Raw genomic sequence first — 22226 nt, 5'->3', positions numbered from 1 at the left:
AAAAAAAAAATAATCACATGTCGAATAAACAGCTCGTGGCGGGAATGCGACTCTAAGCATGTTTGCAAACAGCCAAAAATACGAAGATATAAATATAAATTACTTTGATGCTTAAACAATAGTAGCAGGAATGTAATTACTTTTATTCCAGTTAAAAGTTGATTTTGCAGCACAAAATAGCTTGTAAACGTGCTCGCGTCTCGGCCATTAACAGACACCTCAACTAACCAATCACATTTCTTCAAATTCCCTCACGTGATTTCCTCATTGGACGGTTAACTTCCGGGTCGTAATCCCCGCAGTTGCTAGCCCATGATGTATTTTTTGTAGCCGATAATTCCCATTTTTATCCATTTTTTTAATCTACCTTGGAGCCGAAAGAGGGCTTATTCGGGAAGAAATATGTGAACTAAAAAGGAGGAGGAAGGTTGAAGCTCCCGTGCTTTTCTTCCACTTCGACTCAATGTTTGTAAACATGGAAACAAAAAGAGCTGATATCCCGACTGGTTTACTGGACGATCTCTGCAGGTGACTACATGATAGTCTTCTTTATTTTGGCTTTTAATTTCTCCTAACGTCATCTGAGACTAATACTCTCAGCTTGTTTACCTCGAAAATATTGACACGTATGTTGTTATTTCGTTACTGTGAGTGGTGGTGTATAACTGTACTCAACTCATATTAGGAATATGCAAACGAACTAAACCAACAAAAGTGGAATGTTGTTTAAGTTTATGTTTACATTGTTCTCCATTCAGAAGGGATTTCTTCTTACATCATCGGTTTGTATAAACTGTGGCCCAACTCGTTTATAATTGTCGTTAATCAGTATATTGTAAAAGTGAAATTACCGTATTTCCTTCAATTGCCGCCCGGGCGCTAATTAATTTAACACCTCTTCTCACTCCTGCGCTTACCAAAGACATGCGGTAAAAGTAAGAATGCGCTAATTATTTCAAAACCTCTTCTCACTGCGGCACTTACCCAAGGTATGCAGTAAAAATTTGATTGTGATGTAAGCTTGGACCTTAAATCCTACTGAATAGTTCTTAATCTTCCCTTTATGCGATTTCAAATGACTGGTATTGAAATCAGCCTTCTCCATTTTGAAAATGATGACAGGGGAAGTGAGTTTGACCAGGTGGTAATACTAAGCATGCGCTAATTATTTTGCGAAGCGAGTAATTCAAGGGCAGGCGCATACTATATGCCCTGCGGCAATTCAAGGAAGAAGGTAATTATTATTAAATCTTTTTTTTTTCGATTGTACACAAATTCGCTTCTTCAGCTATTAACAGAAAGCTAAGATGTGGACTTTTTTGCTCAAATAGTTTAGCATGTATTGACAAACAATGGACTGCCTTTAGCTTTTAATGTAGAAATGGTATCAAAGTGACCTTTGTCTTTCATTTTTGTGTTTTTTTAATGCATGTTCAACATATATTTAGATCAATCAATCAATCAACGTGTATTTAGCCTAAATCACATGTATCTCAAAAGCATACTTGCCAACACTACCCATTTTCCCGGGAAACTACTGAATTTCAGTGCCCCTCCCGAAAATCTCCAGGGGCTACCATTCTACTGAATTTCTCCCGATTTCCACCCGGACAACAATATTGGGGTGTGCCTTAAAGGTACTGCCTTTAGCGTTCTCTACAACCTGTCGAAACGTCCCCTTTTCCTCCACATAAACAGCGTCCCGCCAAGTCACATAATATATTCAGCCTTAACGCACACACAAGTGATTGCAAGGCATACTTGCTCAACAGCCATACAGGTCACACCAAGGTTGGCCGTATAAACAACTTTAACACTGTTATAAATATGCGCCACACTGTGAACCCACACCAAACAAGAATGACAAACACATTTCGGGAGAACATCCGCACTGTAACACAACAGAACAAATACTTAGAACCCCCTTGCAGCACTAACTATTCCGGGACGCTACAATATACACCCCCCCCCCCCCCCCCCCCCCCCCCCCATCTCCCAAATTTGGAGTTCTCAAGGTTGGCAAGTATGCTCAAAGGGCTGCACAAGCCACAATGACATCCTTGGCTCAGATCCTACATCAGGGCAAGGAAAAACTCAACCTAATGGGGTACAATGAGAAACCTTGGAGGGGACCGCAGATGTGGGGGATCATTACAACTTTAGAATACACAAGAAATACAAGTTTATGGCATTTTTGAAAGGATACACATGCATTATTATTATTTATTATCATTAAACAAATGGTTATTTTGGTCTCATAAAAATAATGGCAACAATATCATTTATCGGCAAACTAAAATGGTTACGATTTTGTTTTGTCTACAAATAATCTGTCTTTTGTCTGTATAGTCGGTTCATCCTGCACATTCCCAGCGAGGAAAGGGACAACGCTATCAGGGTTTGCTTCCAGATTGAGCTGGCACACTGGTTTTACCTGGAGACTTCTGCTTGCCCAACACACCAAACGCTCCTCACTGTGGCATCAGAGACTTCGCCAAAGCTGATATCCTTTCCTGTTAGTAGTCATGTCATCAGTGTGGTGTTCCTGATGCAGAAAGATGGTTCTTGTAGCCCAAAAATCAATGCATTGATGCATCAATATTTGTGTTTCTGTGTGTCACCTTTAAAATGTTTACTAGAGAACTAAGTTTCTTATTTATAGTACACTGGTGCCTCGGCTTTCCAAGAATATTATTGGCAAAAACATGACTCACTTTTCATACATTTCTCAGTCGTGTGTAAAACACTAGATCCGATACCAGTAGATACAGAGATACGGATACCGATGCATTTTACTATGACATTTTTTAAGATCAATTGGCGATTTTTTTCTTAAATGTGTTGATCAATATTATAATCACAACAAAACCTAGGACAAAGATTTTAAGCAAACAAGATGGTTTGATACAACAATATGAGACGATATCAACACATTAACATTTATTTGGATACCATACAGTTGTTTGAACAACATTATGTCAATAATGTAATGAATAAGTAAAGAAAAGTGAAAACTTAGCTGTCATTAAAATGCTCCAAAGTACTTTTATGCAGGGCTGTACAGAGCGACAAATTTACCCGCAAACACGAGTAAAAAATAGGCCGTGCGACGGAGGTAAAAAAAACAAACTGTCGCTCATGTGCGAATGGGTATGTCTAACCTTTCATCGCATTTTGCTCTTAAAAAAATATCCATCCAAATTTGATCAAAGGAGAGTAAAATGTTCGCCCACCTGTATAGCATGTTTGGAAAAACTCATAACCATAACCAAATGGATAAGTGATTGACGCGGAAGTACTGATCACTCGATGCGTGCTGAGAGCTGTGTGTGCGTTCCTTCCCCCTGCACCATGGACAGGGGGGTGCCCTGCTCCTCCTAGTTCATGACTCAGCCTTCCCAACACGGAAGAAAGAAGATCTTAGTTTTAGGATTTGGTCAGTAAAAAACATTTTTTTCACCACTTTAAAACTTGACACAAACAAACTGCACTCCGCGCTAGTAACTATGTAGGTCAAAGTAACGTTGAACAACAAATCAATCATTGAAATTACAAACTTACCATCTAAATAATACCCCGTTTGTTGACAAGAACATACAGCCATGGAAGCACATTAAATCTATTTATTAGAAAAGAGGTAACAAAACCGTGAAAGATTCAAAAGATCTGCCGTCTTAGAGCCGACAAACTGGTAGCCTGCTAAGTTAACAAAAACATCTCAAGCTGGACTCGCTGATGTCACACGTCACTAGACAACATGCAACGCCTTTTAAAAGGCATACACACAATGCTTTCATATGGCTTTCATATGACACTTCACTGGTAATTATTGACATTTATTAAAGAGTGATTCCGTCAACCAATCACTTTTTTGGTAAAGTAACAAAGTAACTACCGGTATAATGAATGACCTTTTAAAAGTAATTTTCAGAACACAGCCTGTCACACAGCCTCATGAAGCAGTTGGCTGGTTGGTGTTCCTGGCTAAAAAAAATTGTGTGTATGTCTTATAATATTTACCTATAATAACACCATTGTTAAAGGTCAAATATTTTCACGTTTCTCTAAAACCAGGGCATTTTAGTTCACATGTTTTTCTTTCTTTTTGTTAGCTGAATAATTGAGCAAAGATCAATGTTTTTGAAGAAGATTGGAGATGATATTAGACTTTTCTAATATTGTTTTCAAGGTGTTTTTTTTTTTCCTTATCTCAAAACACCTCTGTTATGGGGCCCTAATATGCACAACCTACTTGTACTTTTCTTACTTACTTGGTATTTGTTTTTGTCTATTTGGGATCCCCATCAGACCTGAACTTTTAAAATAAACGCGTGGTGAAGATATTGAGTTACGTCAACTGATATTTCCATGCATGGATTAGTTTATGGGCCAAACTATATCGGGATATGAGATTAGGATCGTATCACCCAGCCCTACAGTCGCGTTAGCGACAGTGCTAGAGCACAGTTTAGGGATGTTCTCTGTGTTTAACTGAGCAGTACAGTAGGCCTTGTGATGGCATTGTGTTTATATGTATGAGTGCACGTGTACCAACTAGTGGGTGTTAATAATGAAATTGTGATATTGAAGACATTTCATATTGCAATTAAATTTTTTCTGTGCCACAAAACATTTTATGTGCTTCAAATTGTTTTTCACTTAGTACAGGGGTCGGCAACCTTTACCACTCAAAGAGCCATTTCGACCCGTTTCACAAAACGAGTAAGACAATGAGAGCCGCAACTATTCTCGCCAATATCTGCTGGTGGTCACCCAGATGACAAGAATAAGGGCTTGGTATGAAGCCATTGCCTTAAACACCTTCTACAACATGTACAAACTGCTTGCCAGTCCAGCAACATGTTGTGAGAGGCTTCCGCAGATGCACGCACACGACTGGAAGGCATACTGGGTGACACAGAATACACTGACGGTTGTGATATAAACAACTTTAACACTCCTACTAATATGCGCCACATTGTGAACCCACACAAAAGAAGAATGACAAACACATTTCGGGAGAAAATTCTCACAGTAACACAACAAATACCCAGAATCCTTCGCATCCATGACATTTCCTGACTATGTTATACACCCCGCGAGCACCAAACCCCGCCCACCTCAACCACGCAGAGAGGGGGGGGGGTTTGGTGCATTCCGTGAATGGCGGGCGTGATGACGTTCAAGAGGACGCAAATAGCATTCCGTGAATGGCGGGCGCGATGGCGTTCAAGAGGACGTTAAGAGTAATATCCTCACGGCACGCCCTTAATATTGTAGTCCGAGTGAAAATTGGAGAACGTTGACTTCGGGTGATGTCCGGGAGAGGCATTGAATTCCGGAATTTCCCCGCAACAATCTGGGGGGTCGGCGATTGTGCAGCTGAACCGCATCAGAGTTGCCAAAGAGCCGCATGCGGCTCCGGAGCCGCGGCTTTGCCGACCCCTGACTTAGTAGCACCGGTGCGACAAGTCAAGTGAAAAAGCTAAACGTAGAGCCCTGCTTCTATGTCCGACAGTTTATTACCTAACTTATCGACTTTCTAAAAATACAACAACAAAAAAAGGTATCTTTGTGATAATAAACATAAAGAAGACAACTGAAAAATATAAATAGCTAGTATCGATCCGACACTATTACTACATTTGATACTATTAATATCTGAATCGATACACCCAGCTCTAATTTAAGCTTTCCTTGTTATTGAAACCTTGTTTTGTTATAAAAGCATCTACTTATCGCTTGTTTCTTTAAGTTGCTTTTTAAAAAGCTTCCTTTTTTTCTTGACGGCTACAAACTTTTCCAGCACTGTCCATTCCTGTTGCCCCATGGGGAGGACGTACAGAAAGTCCTGGAACAGTGGAAGGAGTACAAGATGGGTGTTCCCACTTACGGAGCAATCATTCTTGATGAATCATTAGAAAATGTGAGTTTTTTTTCTCTCTGGCCTTCAGCAATACTACTAATGGCTTTCCAAATGTCAAATTTCACTAGAATCAATCACTGCACATACATGTATATTATGAGTGTGCACAATTATTACGTGGCCAAACTACCAAGTTATATTGTTTCTATTTCCACTTTTCAGGGTAGGCAATAGTGTATAAAAAAAAGTTAGCCGATATTTGGGGTCTTGTCCGGTTGGAGACATGGATAACTGTGTACAAAGAGAGCAGAGCCTGTAGGTTCAATGTTGAATATCTTAGTTGCTCAGACAGCAATGTGTTTATACAGGTTTGGATTGGGGTATATTGTTTGATATGGGGAAAGACGTCTCTTGTTGGGATTGGACTCCCAACAACTCTCGATTCGATTCTCATTCTTAGGGTGATAATTTGATTCAAGAATTGATATTCGATTCAAACAGATTTTCGGTTCATATATTATTTGGTATTAAAAAAAACCTTTAAAACAGTTTACAGGTTACAAACGTTTATATTGGCTGCTGACGTATGACGTATCCATCAGCGAGTAAGCAGGGAAATGGCCTAAAACGTCTTTTTGAAATGTATTCTTAAAAGAATAACATTTTAATATTTTTTAAATCGATTTTTAAAGATTTACATTGATTTATAATCGGAATTAATAAAATTCGTAATTCATATGTTAATCCATCCATCTTTCCGCCGCTTATCCGAGTCTGGGTGGCTGAGGCAGTAGTCTAAGCGGACAAATGTATCTCTGTGTGAAAATCTTTTTCATGTATTTGTGTATTTTTAAGGCACTCCTTGTTCAGGGATACCTTGCAAAGTCAGGCTGGGGGTTTCCCAAAGGGAAAGTGAACGAAGACGAAGCACCACATGATTGTGCTGTTCGTGAGGTAAGTCCCATCTTTACTGACCGTTACCTCTGAGCAACTGACAGCCCATGGCAATATCTTGACTTCATAATTTATATATTGTACTGTGTTTTTTCCAGGTGTTGGAGGAGACAAGCTTTGACATCAAGAATCGTATTTGCCAAGATATGTACATTGAGCAGAAAATTACTGACCAGCTGGTGCGGCTCTACATCATCCCAGGAGTATCCAAGGATACAAAGTTCAACCCTAAAACTAGAAAGGAAATTCGGGTACAAGATCTATTATTTCAATCAAGTGGCTTTTTCATTGATCACAAATATATATATTTGTTTCTTCTTCTGCCTGTGTTGTAGAACATTGAATGGTTCCCGATTGAGAAGCTGCCATGTCACAGGAACGACATGACCCCAAAGTCCAAACTTGGACTTGCCCCCAATAGATTTTTTATGGCCATTCCATTCATAAGGTGAACAAAGAACATAATTGTTCTGCTTTGGTATATATTGATCCAGAATCTTTAAAATATTTCTAACCTCTATGTATTCGGAATCACATTTTCTGGTACAGAACATTTGATTTGGTACAAAAGTGCACCGTGTTCCTACAGGGTACATATTAAGTGAGGAACAGGGATTGGGATGGGTACCGGCTAAATTCTGTTGGTACTTTCTATACCTTTATTGCATGTGAGATCATTAAAGTTAAAGTACCAATGATTGTCACACACACACAAGGTGTGGTGAAATTTATCTCTGCATTTGACCCATCCCCTTGTTCAACCCCTGGGAGGTGAGGGGAGCAGTGGGCAGCAGCGGTGGCTACGCCTGGGAATTTTTTGGGTGATTTAACCCCCAATTCCAACCCTTGATGCTGAGTGCCAAGCAGGGAGGTAATGGGTCTCATTTTTATAGTCTTTGGTACTCACAACCTCCCGATCTCAGGGCGGACACTCTAGCCACTAGGCAACTGAGTAGCCATGGCCAGTTGCAGACTCTGCACTGGCTCAAGCACTTGTAACAGGTGTATTCGTAGCGGACTCAGCCGGACTGCCTTTATGTAATGTTGCAATTTTCCATGCCAACAAAACCAACATGTCTGATAGAAATCGTTTAAAAGTAAGGCACCACTTTTAAAATTGGTTAGCTCAATCTTAATTAGATATGCCATATACATTAGAATTAGCAATTTTACATGGCGATTTTAACCCCTCCAAATTTAATTATACTGCAACTAAGATGCACATTACAATCAAACAGATGATATGAAATAAGTACTATACTTACAGTATATTTTGTAGGACTCAACAAAAAAGAATACTGGCACATTTAACTTAATGGCAAACACTACTTCCTGATTATGGCAACCCAGCAAGGACAAACAGAGATTTAGAAGTGTAAGAACAACTGGACAGAGCAGTTATAATTATCAGATCAGTATTAAATGTTTATTAAAAGATATTTTGTTATTAAACAAAGAACCAATTATTACCACATCAACACTTATTTACCGCAAATTGGTATGGTATTGGTTCAATTGTGAAAGGTACACCCATCTCCAAACAGGAAGTGTTTGTGGCTTCTGCTGCTCCATAAGTCTCGTTGAAATTTTAGTTTCCCAAGAGTTATCGCTACCGATAGTGCCAAGTTAAAGCCAAAATACCTCTTCTGTGGTTAAGTCTTGAGAACATTTGGCCTTCCAGGTGAAATACGTACACAAAGACAAGTGGATAAGTCGAAGGTGAGCCGCCATTGTTTAGTAGAGATGGAGAACAGGGGTTAGGACAGCAAACTAACAGGACTACAGACTGGAACTATTGATACTGCATTCAACTAATAATAAACTTCACCAAAAATAATTCACAATCATTCACACTCTTCAAACTCTTCTTTTCGGATGTGACTGCATCCTTGTACCTATCTTTGGCAAGGGATACTATAACAAATATATTACATTGATTATTAGGGTATTTTATCAAATACTACACTAATTCACTTTGTCACCTAGATAAGAAGGTCCTGGGTTCAATCTTGGGCTCGGGATCTTTCTGTGTACAGTTTGCTTGTTCTCCCCATGTCTGCGTGGGTTCCCTCCTGGTACTCCAGCTTCCTCCCTCCTCCAAAGACATGCACCTGGGGATAGGTTGATTGGCAACACTAAATTGGGCCTAGTGTGTGAATAACAGATGTCCGATATTATCGGCCGATAAATGCTTTTAATTTTTAGTATCAGAAATGATCGGTATCGGTTTCAAAATGATCTGTATCAGTTTTTAAAAAAGTCCAATTTATGACTCTGTAAAACGCCGCTGTGTACACAGACGTGGGGAGAAGAATAGAGCGCCAATAAACCTTAATTAAAGGCACTGCCTTTACGTGCCGGCCCAGTCACATAAATTCTATGGCTTTTCACACACACAATTGAATGCAAGTCATATTTGATCAACAGCCATACAGGTCACACTGAGGGTGGCTGTACAAACAACTTTAATACTGTTACAAATATGCGCCACACTGTGAACCCACACCAAACAAGAATGACAAACACATGGGCAGAACATCCGCACCGTAACACAACGTAAACTTAACAGAGCAAATACCCAGAACCTCTTGCCGCACTAACTATAATAACATTATGCATAACGATGTGTTAATTCCACGACTGTATATATCTGTATCGGTTGATATCGGTATCGGTACTCAAGAGTTGGACATCTCTAGTGTGAATGTTGTCTGTCTAACTGTGTTGGCCCTGTTATGAGGTGACGACTTGTCCAAGGTGTACACCGCCTTCCGCCCGAATGCAGCTGCGATAGGCTGCAGCACCCTCCGCGACCCCAAAAGGGACAAGCGGTGTAAAATGGATGGATGGGCGTAGATATAGAACGTTTTCAGATAGTTTAACATTGATTTACCTCAAATGTAACTTCTCTAACGTACAATTTATATGAAATTGGTCTCCTTTCTTACATTTTTTAACATGTTTACATAACTACCATTTGATTGTAGTATTCCCTAACTAAAAAGTACAGTCTTCAACTGAAAAAGGTATGATTATTAAAACTTAAAGTCACATTGTTTAATTACAAGGTCATACATCATTTTGAGAATACATTGTACTACTAATGAGTGTTAAGGTGGAATGTAAATATAAGTAATGTCTTTTGAAACAACAAATTGTTCAGGTAAACCTTGTTCTCAAGTTTCATTGAAACTTGAAGCTTACACTTTTAACAACAATAGGTTCCTCACAAATAATGTTTGACACTTAATGGCAAATTTGCCTTCTCCATACAGGCCATTAAAGGAATGGATTGCTAGGTTGAAAGGTGAGAGTCCAGACAGTGAAGAAGACTTGACGACCAATGGCAGCACTCCAGGAAAGCCATCAGACAATGCGGGGTAAAATAGCTCATCACTTTTTTACATCTTACATTCATCTAAAGCTCATCTCTTCAGTCACTCCTTGTGGAAAAATAGAAACACATTATATTTATAAGCACCTAACTTATCCAGAAGTTCACCTACTGGATACAATCTTACCATGCAGACATCAAACTGTACACATTCCCACAGCCTCAATCCTAAGCCCAATTTTATTTAGTCTTTATGTCATTGACTTGCCAAATGTGTGTTCAATGCTTACGCTAAACCTAAAAAACAGTTGCTGCAATACCTTCTGGAGCCATGGTGGCTCTGAAATTCCGGTCTACATCTTAATACAAAAAAAATCTTCCCAGCAGACTGCTAAAGACCCACACTTATTTCTTTTAGTCGATGATGAATGTCTAGAGGTGGTGTACAATTTTAGCTATTTAATAGAGATGGGATTTATGGCTCTCTAAAAGGAGCTGGATTTTGAAGAGCAGTTCTGTTCAAAGAGCTGTTCAAAAGACGAGCTTCTTGTTATATTTCTTTTATAGATTTTTTTCAGAGATTACTCGTTTTTACAAATGGATTAATCACTGGCAGAAGTTATAAGATAAGATGTGAATAATTCCAATATTTCGAATTTTGCCTATCATTCACAATCCTTATGAGAGACAAGAAGACATGTCTTTTAAAAAAAAAGTTTTAAAGATAATTAAAAAATACGCTTAAAATATGCTGCTAAAGAGAGTAACCGTTGTAGTCTTCAAAGCCTCTAAAAAGGTGGTTCTAAACCTTGTTGGAAGTACCGAAACCCCACCAGTTTCACATGTGCCTTCACCGAACCCTTCTTTAGTGAAAAATGTTAGTTTTTTTTCAAATTCCAGACAAAGTTATGTTTTTTTTTTACTGGTGCACAAAATGAACAGTGCATGAACATTACCTTGCTCAAAGAACAACACAAACAGTGCATGAACTCACAACAATTTACACACCTGCAAATCAGATGGAAAATTAGAGGGAAAATTGTTTGGGGGTATCCATAGGGAGAAGTTTTAATTTACACCATGAGTTGGGTGTGTCTTGACCTCAGCGGCGGAGGCTCCACCGAACTCCTGAGGCCGACTCACCGAACCCCTAGGGTTCGATCGAACCCAGGTTAAGAACCACTGCTCTAAAACAACTTCAAAACCCTCCAGCAAAGTTTTATATGTATAGTGCAAGTTTATATATACAAACCCCATTTCCATATGAGTTGGGAAATTGTGTTAGATGTGAATATAAACGGAATATAATGATTTGCAAATCATTTTCAACCCATATTCAGTTGAATATGCTACAAAGACAACATATTTGATGTTCAAAATGAGAAACAGTTTTTTTTTTGCAAATAATCATTAACTTTAGACTTTGATGCCAGCAACACGTGACAAAGAAGTTGAGAAAAGTGGCAATAAACACTGATAAAGTTGAGGAATGCTCATCAAACACTTATTTGGAACATCCCACTGGTATGCAGGCTAATTGTGAACAGGTGGGTGCCATGATTGGGTATAAAAAAAGCTTCCCAAAAAATGCTCAGTCTTTCACAAGAAAGGATGGGGCGAGGTACACCCCTTTGTCCACAACTGCGTGAGCAAATAGTGAAACAGTTTAAAAACAACGTTTCTCAAAGTGCAATTGCAAGAAATTTAGGGATTTTAACATCTACGGTCCATAACATCATCAAAAGTTTCAGAGAATCTGGAGAAATCACTCCACATAAGCCTTCAGACGGCACTGTATCAAAAACCGACATCAATCTCTAAAGGATATCACCACATAGGCTCTGGAACACTTCAGAAAACCACTGCCACTAAATACAGTTTAGCGCTACACCTGTAAGTGCAAGTTAAAGCTCTACTATGCAAAGCGAAAGCCATTTATCAATAACATCCTGAAACTCCAGACAGAACAGGATCGCTGACGGGTCTGTCGACTTCCGGCGGCCCTTAGAAAAAACAAGTAATGTTGACGTTTTTTTAATGCATTTTTATAATGATTTTAAGGTAGAATTGATTGCTCCCTTTCGCTGCATTGCCCCCTTCCGCGAACTAACAGATTTTTATACGATAGAGAGCAAGAAAAAAAAAATGTTGTCTTCATTGCTCCCATTAGCTGCATTACCCCCTTCTGCGAACTAGCCGATTTTTATATGATAGAGAGCAAGAAAAAAAAAAAAATGGTCTTCTTGTCGCTCATAATGATTGTTAACGACAGGCAAAATTCCCCCCAAAAAAGTGCAGTTCCGTTTTAAGGTAGTATTTTCTCCAAATGCTTTGAGAGTGAAATCTTTAATTTGAATTGTCTCTCACCTAAAAAAAATGGAAGGCCCACAATAAAAAACACAGCTACAGATACATCAACTTTACAGGAACTTTTTCCAAACGAGCATTTTAACAATACAGGGGGAAATATAACTACAAATAGAACGTCTATAGTAATTTGTGTATAACAAATCAAACCAAAATTTGCACAATATATAAATGAAATGAATACAAAACTGTCCTCTCCTACATTCTGCTTGTACACATGAACTAGACTACGTAACTAAACAATTAACCACAAAAGTCAATCAAAAGGTTGCTACGTTTCCTTTGATTCATGGCTAATTTTGTGAGGTTTTCAGAAAGTGGGACTTACTCGTGTAATCCGGTTGGTGCACATTTGATATTTGTATTACTTAGTTGGGGAGGAAATCGATGTGTGACCAGACTGTGAACAAGCATGGAGGCAGGCATTATGGTCCCTGACTAAAATGTAAAACTTGCACTTTACCTTCCTTATTTCTCTCAGATCAAAATTTGGGCACCTCAATGTTGAAGTATTTACTGGAGACAGCTGCAGCAAACCGAAGCAGCAGAAGAACCCAAGTCAGCTGATCCACTATGAGCTGAACCAGGTTGGAAAATACAAGAATACTTCACAATCTTTACCAACTCAACTGTTACTTCTTGCATGTTTGCAAGCCGTTCATGTTCATTTTCTTCACAAAGCTGCTAAAGTCTCATCAAAACACGTTTGAGTGTGGAATCTCATTACACTTGCATTGGCAAGGATTTGGGCTCACTTATAAAAGTTGTGTATTTACGAAATAGTGCAGAATTTATTTAAAAACATAAAAAAAAAAAAATTTGGCTATAGAACTTGGACCATAAAATACACTTTGCTTTTCCCCGAAATGTTTGACGTACGTTTGCCTTGGTTTTCGTATACTCTCTCAAGTATTGTATGGCCAAACATTGCACGTAACAGACAAGTCCAATGTGTTGGGTGACTCAGTCTCTGTTTTTTATATTGAGTACAATTATAACATATCCACCATGGGGCCAAAGAAAGTTGCGAGTACCAGCCTTTTGATAAATTAGATGAGGAGGACAATTGAATTCTAGGAGTGTGCGATACGCTTGGTTTAGCAGGCGATACTTGATATTGGGTTTACGAGAACGAGACAAGACGATAATTTGAGATTATTTTCAAGAAAACTGAAGCGACTGAATGTAAAGTGGTCAAGCACTTTTTATTTCAGTCAGTCACAAAACAATGCAGGTGCATTTCAAGATGTTTTCTGACTTTGAATGCAAGATGATAATAAGAATGGAATATACTTTTATAGTGTTTGTTTCTAGTGACTCATATATAAGCATGAGCTTTTAACTGTAAATCCTACAAAGTTGGACTAATACTACAAATCATGAAAGTTATGTAAAATAAATAGATCTATTGCAGTTTTAGGTAAAAAGCCAGCATATCCATAGTTGTCTTGGCGTCCATGAATAACTTTTGTGATGGTAGATGTAGTTGCTTCTGCTTGTACATAAACTGCGGTAGATGTTGACACGGCCCATCACATAAACACTTTTGCGATTTTTTCGGGCCACAAAAAACAAAGTTTGATTTTTTTTCTTTCATTTAAATCCGTCAGTTATAAAATATGACATTATAAAAGTTAAGATAAAATGAATTTTGCTCTAAAAAAAATCAATATTAAGTTTGAATCAAATTAGTAATGTGTAACACAACCTCAACCCCCTCGCAAATATTGCAAAATGTTCATTCCTTCTGGCAGCAGTAAATACAACATCAAACACTTCACGGTTCATCCAACACAGATGTCATAATGTCAGCAAAGCTCACCTTTATGCCTTCCCACACAGTGCCAACATTTGGGAACCCGTGTGAGGTGATAGAATAAAATATGATAAATCAATCTAAAGTTATGTTTAGGGTTCATTTTTGCATCTCAGAGCACATATTTGTGGTGTTTTCAAAGAAACCTGATTCAAATTCGAAACAGGTAGTTTTTAAAGGTATCGTTTTTGAAGGTAGGGGAGGTTCAACCCCCAGTAGATCCACTAACAATGATAACGATAATATATTATTATCATTATTACCCACTGAGGATAATCCTACATGAATCAGCCAAGGGAAACTTCACATAATCAATTAAATGTTATCTATAGAGCCATTAATCACATGTGCCTCAAAGGGCATATTTAAGTGAATAATAATAGATTGCATGATTATTAAAACCCACATTCTGGCACCAAATAAAACAGTAGGTGTTCAGATGTATTTTGGGGGGCCTTTAGCATTCCTAAAAAAGGCTTAATGATGCACATGATGAAAAAGAGACATAGTTATGTATGTTTGTTCCACCAATTTAGGTTATTGTTTTAAAAAAAGGAGCTTTTGAAAAATTCAGTCTAGGGTGAATGTTTTCAAAAAAAGTACTTATTTGTTTGTGAGCTTTTCATCTTGTGTAGTAAGAGATAATCTGTGACATTTATGTATTTAAATTTAATGTAACACAAGTAATGAAGTTATTGATTTACATGAGATTTTATTTCATACAGTTTTACGTACAGAGTCATAACATCAGTACAGAGAGGTCAAGATAAACTAGTCCAAGCTTTTTTATGAGCGGTATGGCTCGGTTGGTAGAGTGGCCGTGCCAGCAACTTGAGGGTTCCAGGTTCGAGCCCTGCTTCCACCATCCTAGCCACTGCCATTGTGTCCTTGGGCAAGACACTTTACCCACCTGCTCCCAGTGCCACCCACACTGGTTTAAATATAAAAATTAGATATTTGGTTTCACTATGTAAAAGCGCTTTGAGTCACGAGAGGAAAGCGCTATACAAATATAATTCACTTCACCTTCACTTCTCTTTATCTCCAGCAGACTGGACTATTGTAATGGTTTTCTAACAAAAATCCCCCAAAAGAGTATCAAACAGCTACGACTGGTTGAGAACGCTTTAGCTTGACCAGGACAAAGAGGTCTGAGCACGTTACTCCAGTTTTAAATTATTTACACTGGCTCCCAGTCAACCTCGGAGTATATGTTAAAGTTCTGCTGCTAGTGAATAAATCTGTGAATGAGTTTGGTCCAGAATACATCAGAGAAAGGTTACCCAGGTATGAACCCACTCTGAGAACTATAGACATAAGTCAGACAGTGGAGTCCAGAGTTCAAAGTAAACACAGTGTCATGATCTGTGGCCCGGATCATGTTTTATTTAGTCATGTTCTGTTAGTTTTGGACTCCCTTAGTTCCTGTTTTGTGCACTTTTGGGTTAGTTTTGTTTACCATGGGTACTAATTGGGTTCATTTGCCTCTGGTTAGTAGTCGGCACGCTCACCTGCTGTCGAGCACTAAACAGAGAGCTATTTATTCACCTTTCTCACCACACTCTGTCTGGCGTCGTTGTTTGCCGAATGCAACAGTTATGTTGGTATTCTTGTTTTGTAGCTAATGATTCCTGTTCTGAGTTTTTCCCTTAGCTTCCTGTGCGATTGGCACGCGTCTCTTTTGTTTTGTTTTTTTCTGTTTGTATCTACGGTGTAGGCTTTATGAGCAATAAATCATCTCCTACCTTCACGCTTTGTCCGGAGTTGTCCGTCTGCATCCCGGGAGAACGACCTCGCATAAAGATACGACCCCCACGTGACACACAGTGATGCCGTTTTTAGTTGTTATGCTGCAAAGAAGTGGAACAAACTGCCACCAGAGTTGAAATCCGCATCTAATGTTTACATTTTTAAATCAAAGCTAAAGACAGTTTTTTTTCTCTACTGCATATAATTGAGAGGGAGATTTTCGGTCATGTTGATGTAGTGTGTTTATTAATAATTTTGAATTATTTTTCTGTTAATTTTAATGTCTTTCTGTTCTATTACCAAATGTAAAGCACATTGAGCTGCTTTGCGTATGAAATGCGCAAAAAAAATATATATTTGTACACAAAAAGTACATGCATGTTGTTCCTGTACTGCATGTAAAATATTTTAAATATAACTTACATTGTACATGTAATACATGACGGAGGTCATTTAATAAGTCAGCTGTGGTGGATTTTCCAGAATTCTGTTTGGATAAAATGAACATGTAAGAAACATGAAAATGTGTCGTGGTGAAAATATTTTTGTTGTGTGTTTGTAGACTCAATACTTAAAAGGCATTGGGAAGAACTCATCTTATCCAAAGAAAGGAAACGATGAAACTGGATTTAACAGCCAGCACGTCAAAGTATTTGCAGTAAGTACTTCACCAAAAGTCATTGTTTACTCTGGGTACATATGATATATTACATAATAATTTACTTTTATTTAGAGGGAAGAAAAACGGCTTCAACCCAGAAGACTGCAAGACAGTTTTGAAAAAGGTACGCTTTTTATTTCTACTGTAATATTTGCTCTCTTCAATGTACGCTTGTAAAAAAGTATGTTTTACAATAATGATATAAAATATCTGTCGGCACTTCTTAACCGCTTATGCCTTGGACTCGACAGGCTTGCTAGAAAAAAACCTTCAAATAATCCCATGAATAATAAGGTGTGCATGGATGAATACAAGTAAAGACTTCAATGGTTAGTGTTGAAAATGTACATGTATTTACTAGATTACCACAGTTTTGGGGAGTTGTTTTAATGTTGCTTAACTTCTTGCGGTAAGGTGGATGTATAGCATGTGTATTGATACAAACATGTAAACAGTTACCATAGCAACAAATACAACAACACATACCTCGTACCAGGGTCCCTATAAAAGGTCCAAAGTTGTGTATGGATGTTAATTTGTGTCAATGAAAAAGCTTTTTTTGACACTGAGTTGATGTAACATAATTCTTTGCGTGTGAATTTTGTGAACTGATTCTAAGTTACCGGTACATCAAATTATTGCTGACAATTTCATTAAAAATAAATTCTGTGTTTTAAAATGTAAAATTCGGTGTAAAAAACTTGTTTGTATGATAAAATCAGTGTCGAAAAATGCGCTGCTTCAAAATGCAAGACTAACTTCTGGTAAATTAAGACGGAAGCAATCGTTCCTGTCTCAGCACGAGCCGGCGAGGTGTCAAGCTTGAAGTCACGTGACACGGGTCTCACTAAACAGCATAAACAAAGCCATTAACTGGGCTATCTTGGCATAGTACAACGTAATCAACATTTCAATGCTGGATATTTTCAAACTGTAGAAATAATTCCAATGGTTAGAATCTGCACTTTTGAGTGACTTACGAACCTCTGGGAACGAACAGAGTGTGCAGGGCTTGATTTAAGAGCAAAAAATTCGGAGCGAGTGTCAATACGGAGGCGGAATTCCACATCAAAGTTCTGCATAACTGCGATGTATCGAATATGTGGATGTTTATTTACCCTTTGCGTTAATGTTTCGCCGTGTTTGTTGCTCTTGCTTGATTATAAAACATGTCAATCAAGGATCTGGTCTGCAGGAGCGCAACACATATTCTCAGTATCCAGTGTTTCATTAAAAATGAAACACTGGATACTGAGAATCCCACATTCTATATTTTTATGTACATTCTGTCATATAATTAAGTGAAATAAGCCAAAGTGCGATCTGTTTTTGAGATGGTCTGTTGAGTTTTTTACTGAAAAGAAAATCAAATGTACATAACTTTACAGAAAGTGGGATTTACAATATTAGCTACGAACAATAAAACACTGTATATTTAAAGTATATGCTCCTCTACCACAGACCATGATTGAGATCTTTTATAATCAAGCAAGAGCAATACATATGCAACAGACATTGTGGAAAATAAAGGCAAAAGTAAATAAAAAACATCCACTTATATCACTGTTCCTACTGTATGCAGTAAGCAATACTACAAGCTGAGATGAAGCGACTTTCTTTACGTTGTTCTGAGTATGAATAGATATACTTATGATAAATACTTTTTTTTCCACAGACGGGAGTCCATGCAATTCTCGTAGTGGTCCGCATACGGCCCACCTAAAAGACTTGGATCACATGCCGTCGTCCAACACGTTCCTTCATTTTAAATTTGACAAAGATGCCATCATGAGATGTTTTGACTTCTGACGTTCTACCTTAACTGCAGTGTGTTCTCTCACAACACTCCCACTTTTCCCGTCTCACCACCTTTCCATGAAGTTTAAATTGCAGTCAGGCCTCACTGCACCCGTTGTGTCAAACTTTTCACAACACCGAGAGCCTCGAGTTCAATGTTCCTTTGTGAAAGGGAAATGACGTTTGATGAAATGTTTGCTTCTTTCTCTTCACACACCATGGACGATTAAATAGAACAAAGTAGCTACCACTTCATTGACAAACACCGTACGATCTTATCCACTAATGTACAATGAATTGATTTTATTCATGGAAGTATTAAGATGATTGATGTTGATAGTAATCATTAATATTATAATAATAATAAGTAATGCAATTATTGTAATGGTAGCATGTATTACTACAGTCATACATGTTAAAATAATGCAATAAAAATTGAATATTTTTTTACTATTGACACGGTAATTACGCTTTATTTTACCCAATTTTGTACTTTTATAGATAAATAACAATCCATCCATCTGAGTCTTTCATTGCACTTGTCCTCATTATAGTTGAGCTGGAACCTATTCTTGCTGACTGGGTGAGAGTTGGAGTGGTCACCAGTCTTATCAGAGGACACACATAGAACGGAAAATAAAATGTTTTTTTTCCTCTGGTGATTTAATAAGTTTGCACCCATACAAAGATATGAACAGTAAATTAGTTTTTTAATTTCCCTCCTTTGTACAGTGTTATCCAAATCCTAATTTTGAGGCTGTTGCTTGGCAAGACGAAGTTTTGGATTTTTTAAACCTTCTATATCGCTGTGTTAAAGCATATATTGGCCATATCTTTTTGAGGACAAACTTGTTAAAACAAATACTGTCCCCACTAAGCGGCCCCTCGTTTTTATGACTAAGTGTTTTATTTAACGGTGTTACATTTCGTGCGACAGCATTTTAAGCTTAATGTGCTCTCCAGTAAATCATTATCAGTGTACAAAAAGAAGTACATACATACTGTGGAAAAATGTTATTGCTTGGAATTTCTGTATAATTTCTGCTCCGAGGCCTAAATTGCTAATATTATGCTCACATTTTTCAAACCCCGTTTCCATATGAGTTGGGAAATTGTGTTAGGTGTAAATATAAAAGGAATACAATGATTTGCAAATCCTTTTCAACCCATATTCAGTTGAATATGCTACAAAGACAACATATTTGATGTTCAAACTGATAAACATTTTTTTTTGTGCAAATAATCATTAACTTTAGAATTTGATGCCAGCAACATGTGGCAAAGAAGTTGGGAAAGGTGGCAAAAAATACATAAAGTTGAGGAATGCTCATCAAACACTTATTTGGAACATCCCACAGGTGTGCAGGCTAATTGGGAACAGGTGGGTGCCATGATTGGGTATAAAAACAGCTTCCCAAAAAATGCTCAGTCTTTCACAAGAAAGGATGGGGCGAGGTACACCCCTTTGTCCACAACTGTGTGAGCAAATAGTCAGACAGTTTAAGAACAACGTTTCTCAAAGTACAATTGCAAGAAATTTAGGGATTTCAACATCTACGCTCCATAATATCATCAAAAGGTTCAGAGAATCTGGAGAAATTACTCCACGTAAGCGACATGGCCGGAAACCAACATTGAATGACCGTGACCGTTAACATTATATGCTGCCATCTAAGCGCTGTCTTTTTCATGGACGCCCCTGCTTATATCAGCAAAACAATGCCAAACCACTTTCAGCACGTGTTATAACAGTGTGGCTTTGTAAAAAAAAAGAGTGCGGGTACTTTCCTGGCCTGCCTGCAGTTCAGACCTTTCTCCCATCGTAAATGTGTGGCGCAATATGAAGCGTAAAATACGATAGCGGAAACCCCGGACTGTTGAACGACTGAAGCTCTACATAAAACAATAATGGGAAAGTATTCCACTTTCAAAGATTCAACAATTAGTTTCCTCAGTTCCCAAACGTTTGAGTGTTGTTAAAAGTAAATGTGATGTAACACAGTGGTGAACATGCCCTTTCCCAACTACTTTGGCACGTGTTGCAGCCATGAAATTCTAAGTTAATTATTTGCAAAAAAAAAAGTTTATGAGTTCGAACATCAAATATGTTGTCTTTGTAGTGCATTCAACTGAATATGGGTTGAAAAGGATTTTCAAATCATTGTATTTCGTTTACATTTACATCTAACACAATTTCCCAACTCATATGGAAACAGGCTTTGTAAGAGCATGCTACATTAGACTCTTCGAAGCCCAGCTGACAGGGGCCGCGGCCATGAGGAGGAGAATGGCGACTGAGAGAGTAACGCACACACCGTAGACAGAAAGAGCGAGAAACCACGAGCACACGTGACTGAAAAGTCCTGCACCCTGGTGTACATGCCAAAAAACCTGCTGTCCGGGCTCAACAAGATCTATCGGCCTCAGGAGAACCCTCCCCACATAGAGAGACTTTCACAGTAATTGTACAGCAAATTAGTGTTTCCTCTGTATCCCGTGATCGAGCTGTGTGCCTCGACTTCCCTCTGGATTCTGTACTGCCTCCCTCGATCCTCGACCCCTGCTTGGACACGGACCTCCTCGCTTCTCTCCAGCCCCCGACCTCTTGCTTGCCACGGACTGCATTGTCGCCTAGCCCTTATAGTCTGACGAAGGATTCACCTAACTTGCACTTACAACAACCACTGGTAACATTATTAATTCTACACATCGTCTTGCACCATTCACGTTTAGTAACATACACACCCCACCACTTCATCATTAGCCAGTTCATTAAACCTTGTCAACTGATCTCCTCAGTTGTGTTGTCTCCTTCCCCCGCCGTACGTAACACTTGGGCCAATTGAGTGTTGCCAATCAACCTATCCCCAGGCGCAAAACCATATCACTATCGCTATTTGTGAAATTAATTACATTTATATAGCGCTTTTCTCAAGTGACTCAAAGAGATTTACATAGTAAGACCCAATATCTAAGTTAGATTTAAAGCAGTGTGGGTGGCACTGGGAGCAGGTGGGTAAAGCGTCTTGCCCAAGGACACAACGGCAGTCACTAGGAAGGTGGAAGCGGGGATTGAACCTGCAACCCTGAAGTTGCTGGCACGGCCACTCTACCAACCGAGCTATACCGCCCCAATTTATGCTAAGAAAACATTAAATTAAACTGTTAATTATTTTTTATTCATATGTTCTTTGTTCAATTCAGTTCATTTTACTACTCTATAAAGCAGTGGTTCTCAACCTTTTTTGAGTGATGTACCCCCTGTGAACATTTTTTAAATTCAAGTACCCCCTAATCAGAGCAAAGCATTTTTGGTTGAAAAAAAGAGATGAAGTAAAATACAGCACTATGTCATCAGTTTCTGATTTATTAAATTGTATAACAGTGCAAAATATTGCTCATTTGTGGTGGCCTTTCTTGAACTATTTGGAAAAAAAGATAAAAATAGCTAAAAACTTGTTGAAAAATAAGCAAGTGATTCAATTACCATATTTCCTTGAATTGCTGCAGGACATATAGTATGCGCCTGCCTTGAATTACTGCTGGGTAAAACTCGCTTTTCCAAAATAATTACCGCCTGGTCAAACTTGTGATGTCACGAGTGACACTTTCCCTCTCATCATTTTCAAAATGGAGGAGGCTGATTTCAATACCGGTAATTTGAAATCACATAAAGGGAAGA

At 38.3% G+C, this 22226-nt stretch overlaps 1 protein-coding gene across 1 annotated transcript; it reads left to right on the top strand.

The window, feature by feature from the left end:
• The first annotated feature begins 257 nt into the window (after window positions 1-257).
• dcp2 (decapping mRNA 2) lies at window positions 258-21342 on the top strand. Its single transcript, XM_061876844.1, is given in 12 exon segments — window positions 258-528; window positions 2350-2437; window positions 2440-2503; window positions 5799-5926; window positions 6722-6820; window positions 6919-7071; window positions 7156-7268; window positions 10096-10200; window positions 13003-13108; window positions 16649-16744; window positions 16820-16871; window positions 18423-21342. Coding segments are annotated over 12 exon segments (1203 nt in total). The 5' UTR covers window positions 258-463; the 3' UTR covers window positions 18557-21342.
• Window positions 21343-22226: the final 884 nt, after the last annotated feature.

Source organism: Nerophis ophidion, linkage group LG17 (genome assembly GCF_033978795.1).
Source record: "Nerophis ophidion isolate RoL-2023_Sa linkage group LG17, RoL_Noph_v1.0, whole genome shotgun sequence".
Taxonomy (NCBI): domain Eukaryota; kingdom Metazoa; phylum Chordata; class Actinopteri; order Syngnathiformes; family Syngnathidae; genus Nerophis; species Nerophis ophidion.
The sequence above is the reverse complement of the archived record's forward strand: the minus strand, read 5'-3'. Positions and strand labels throughout refer to the sequence as shown.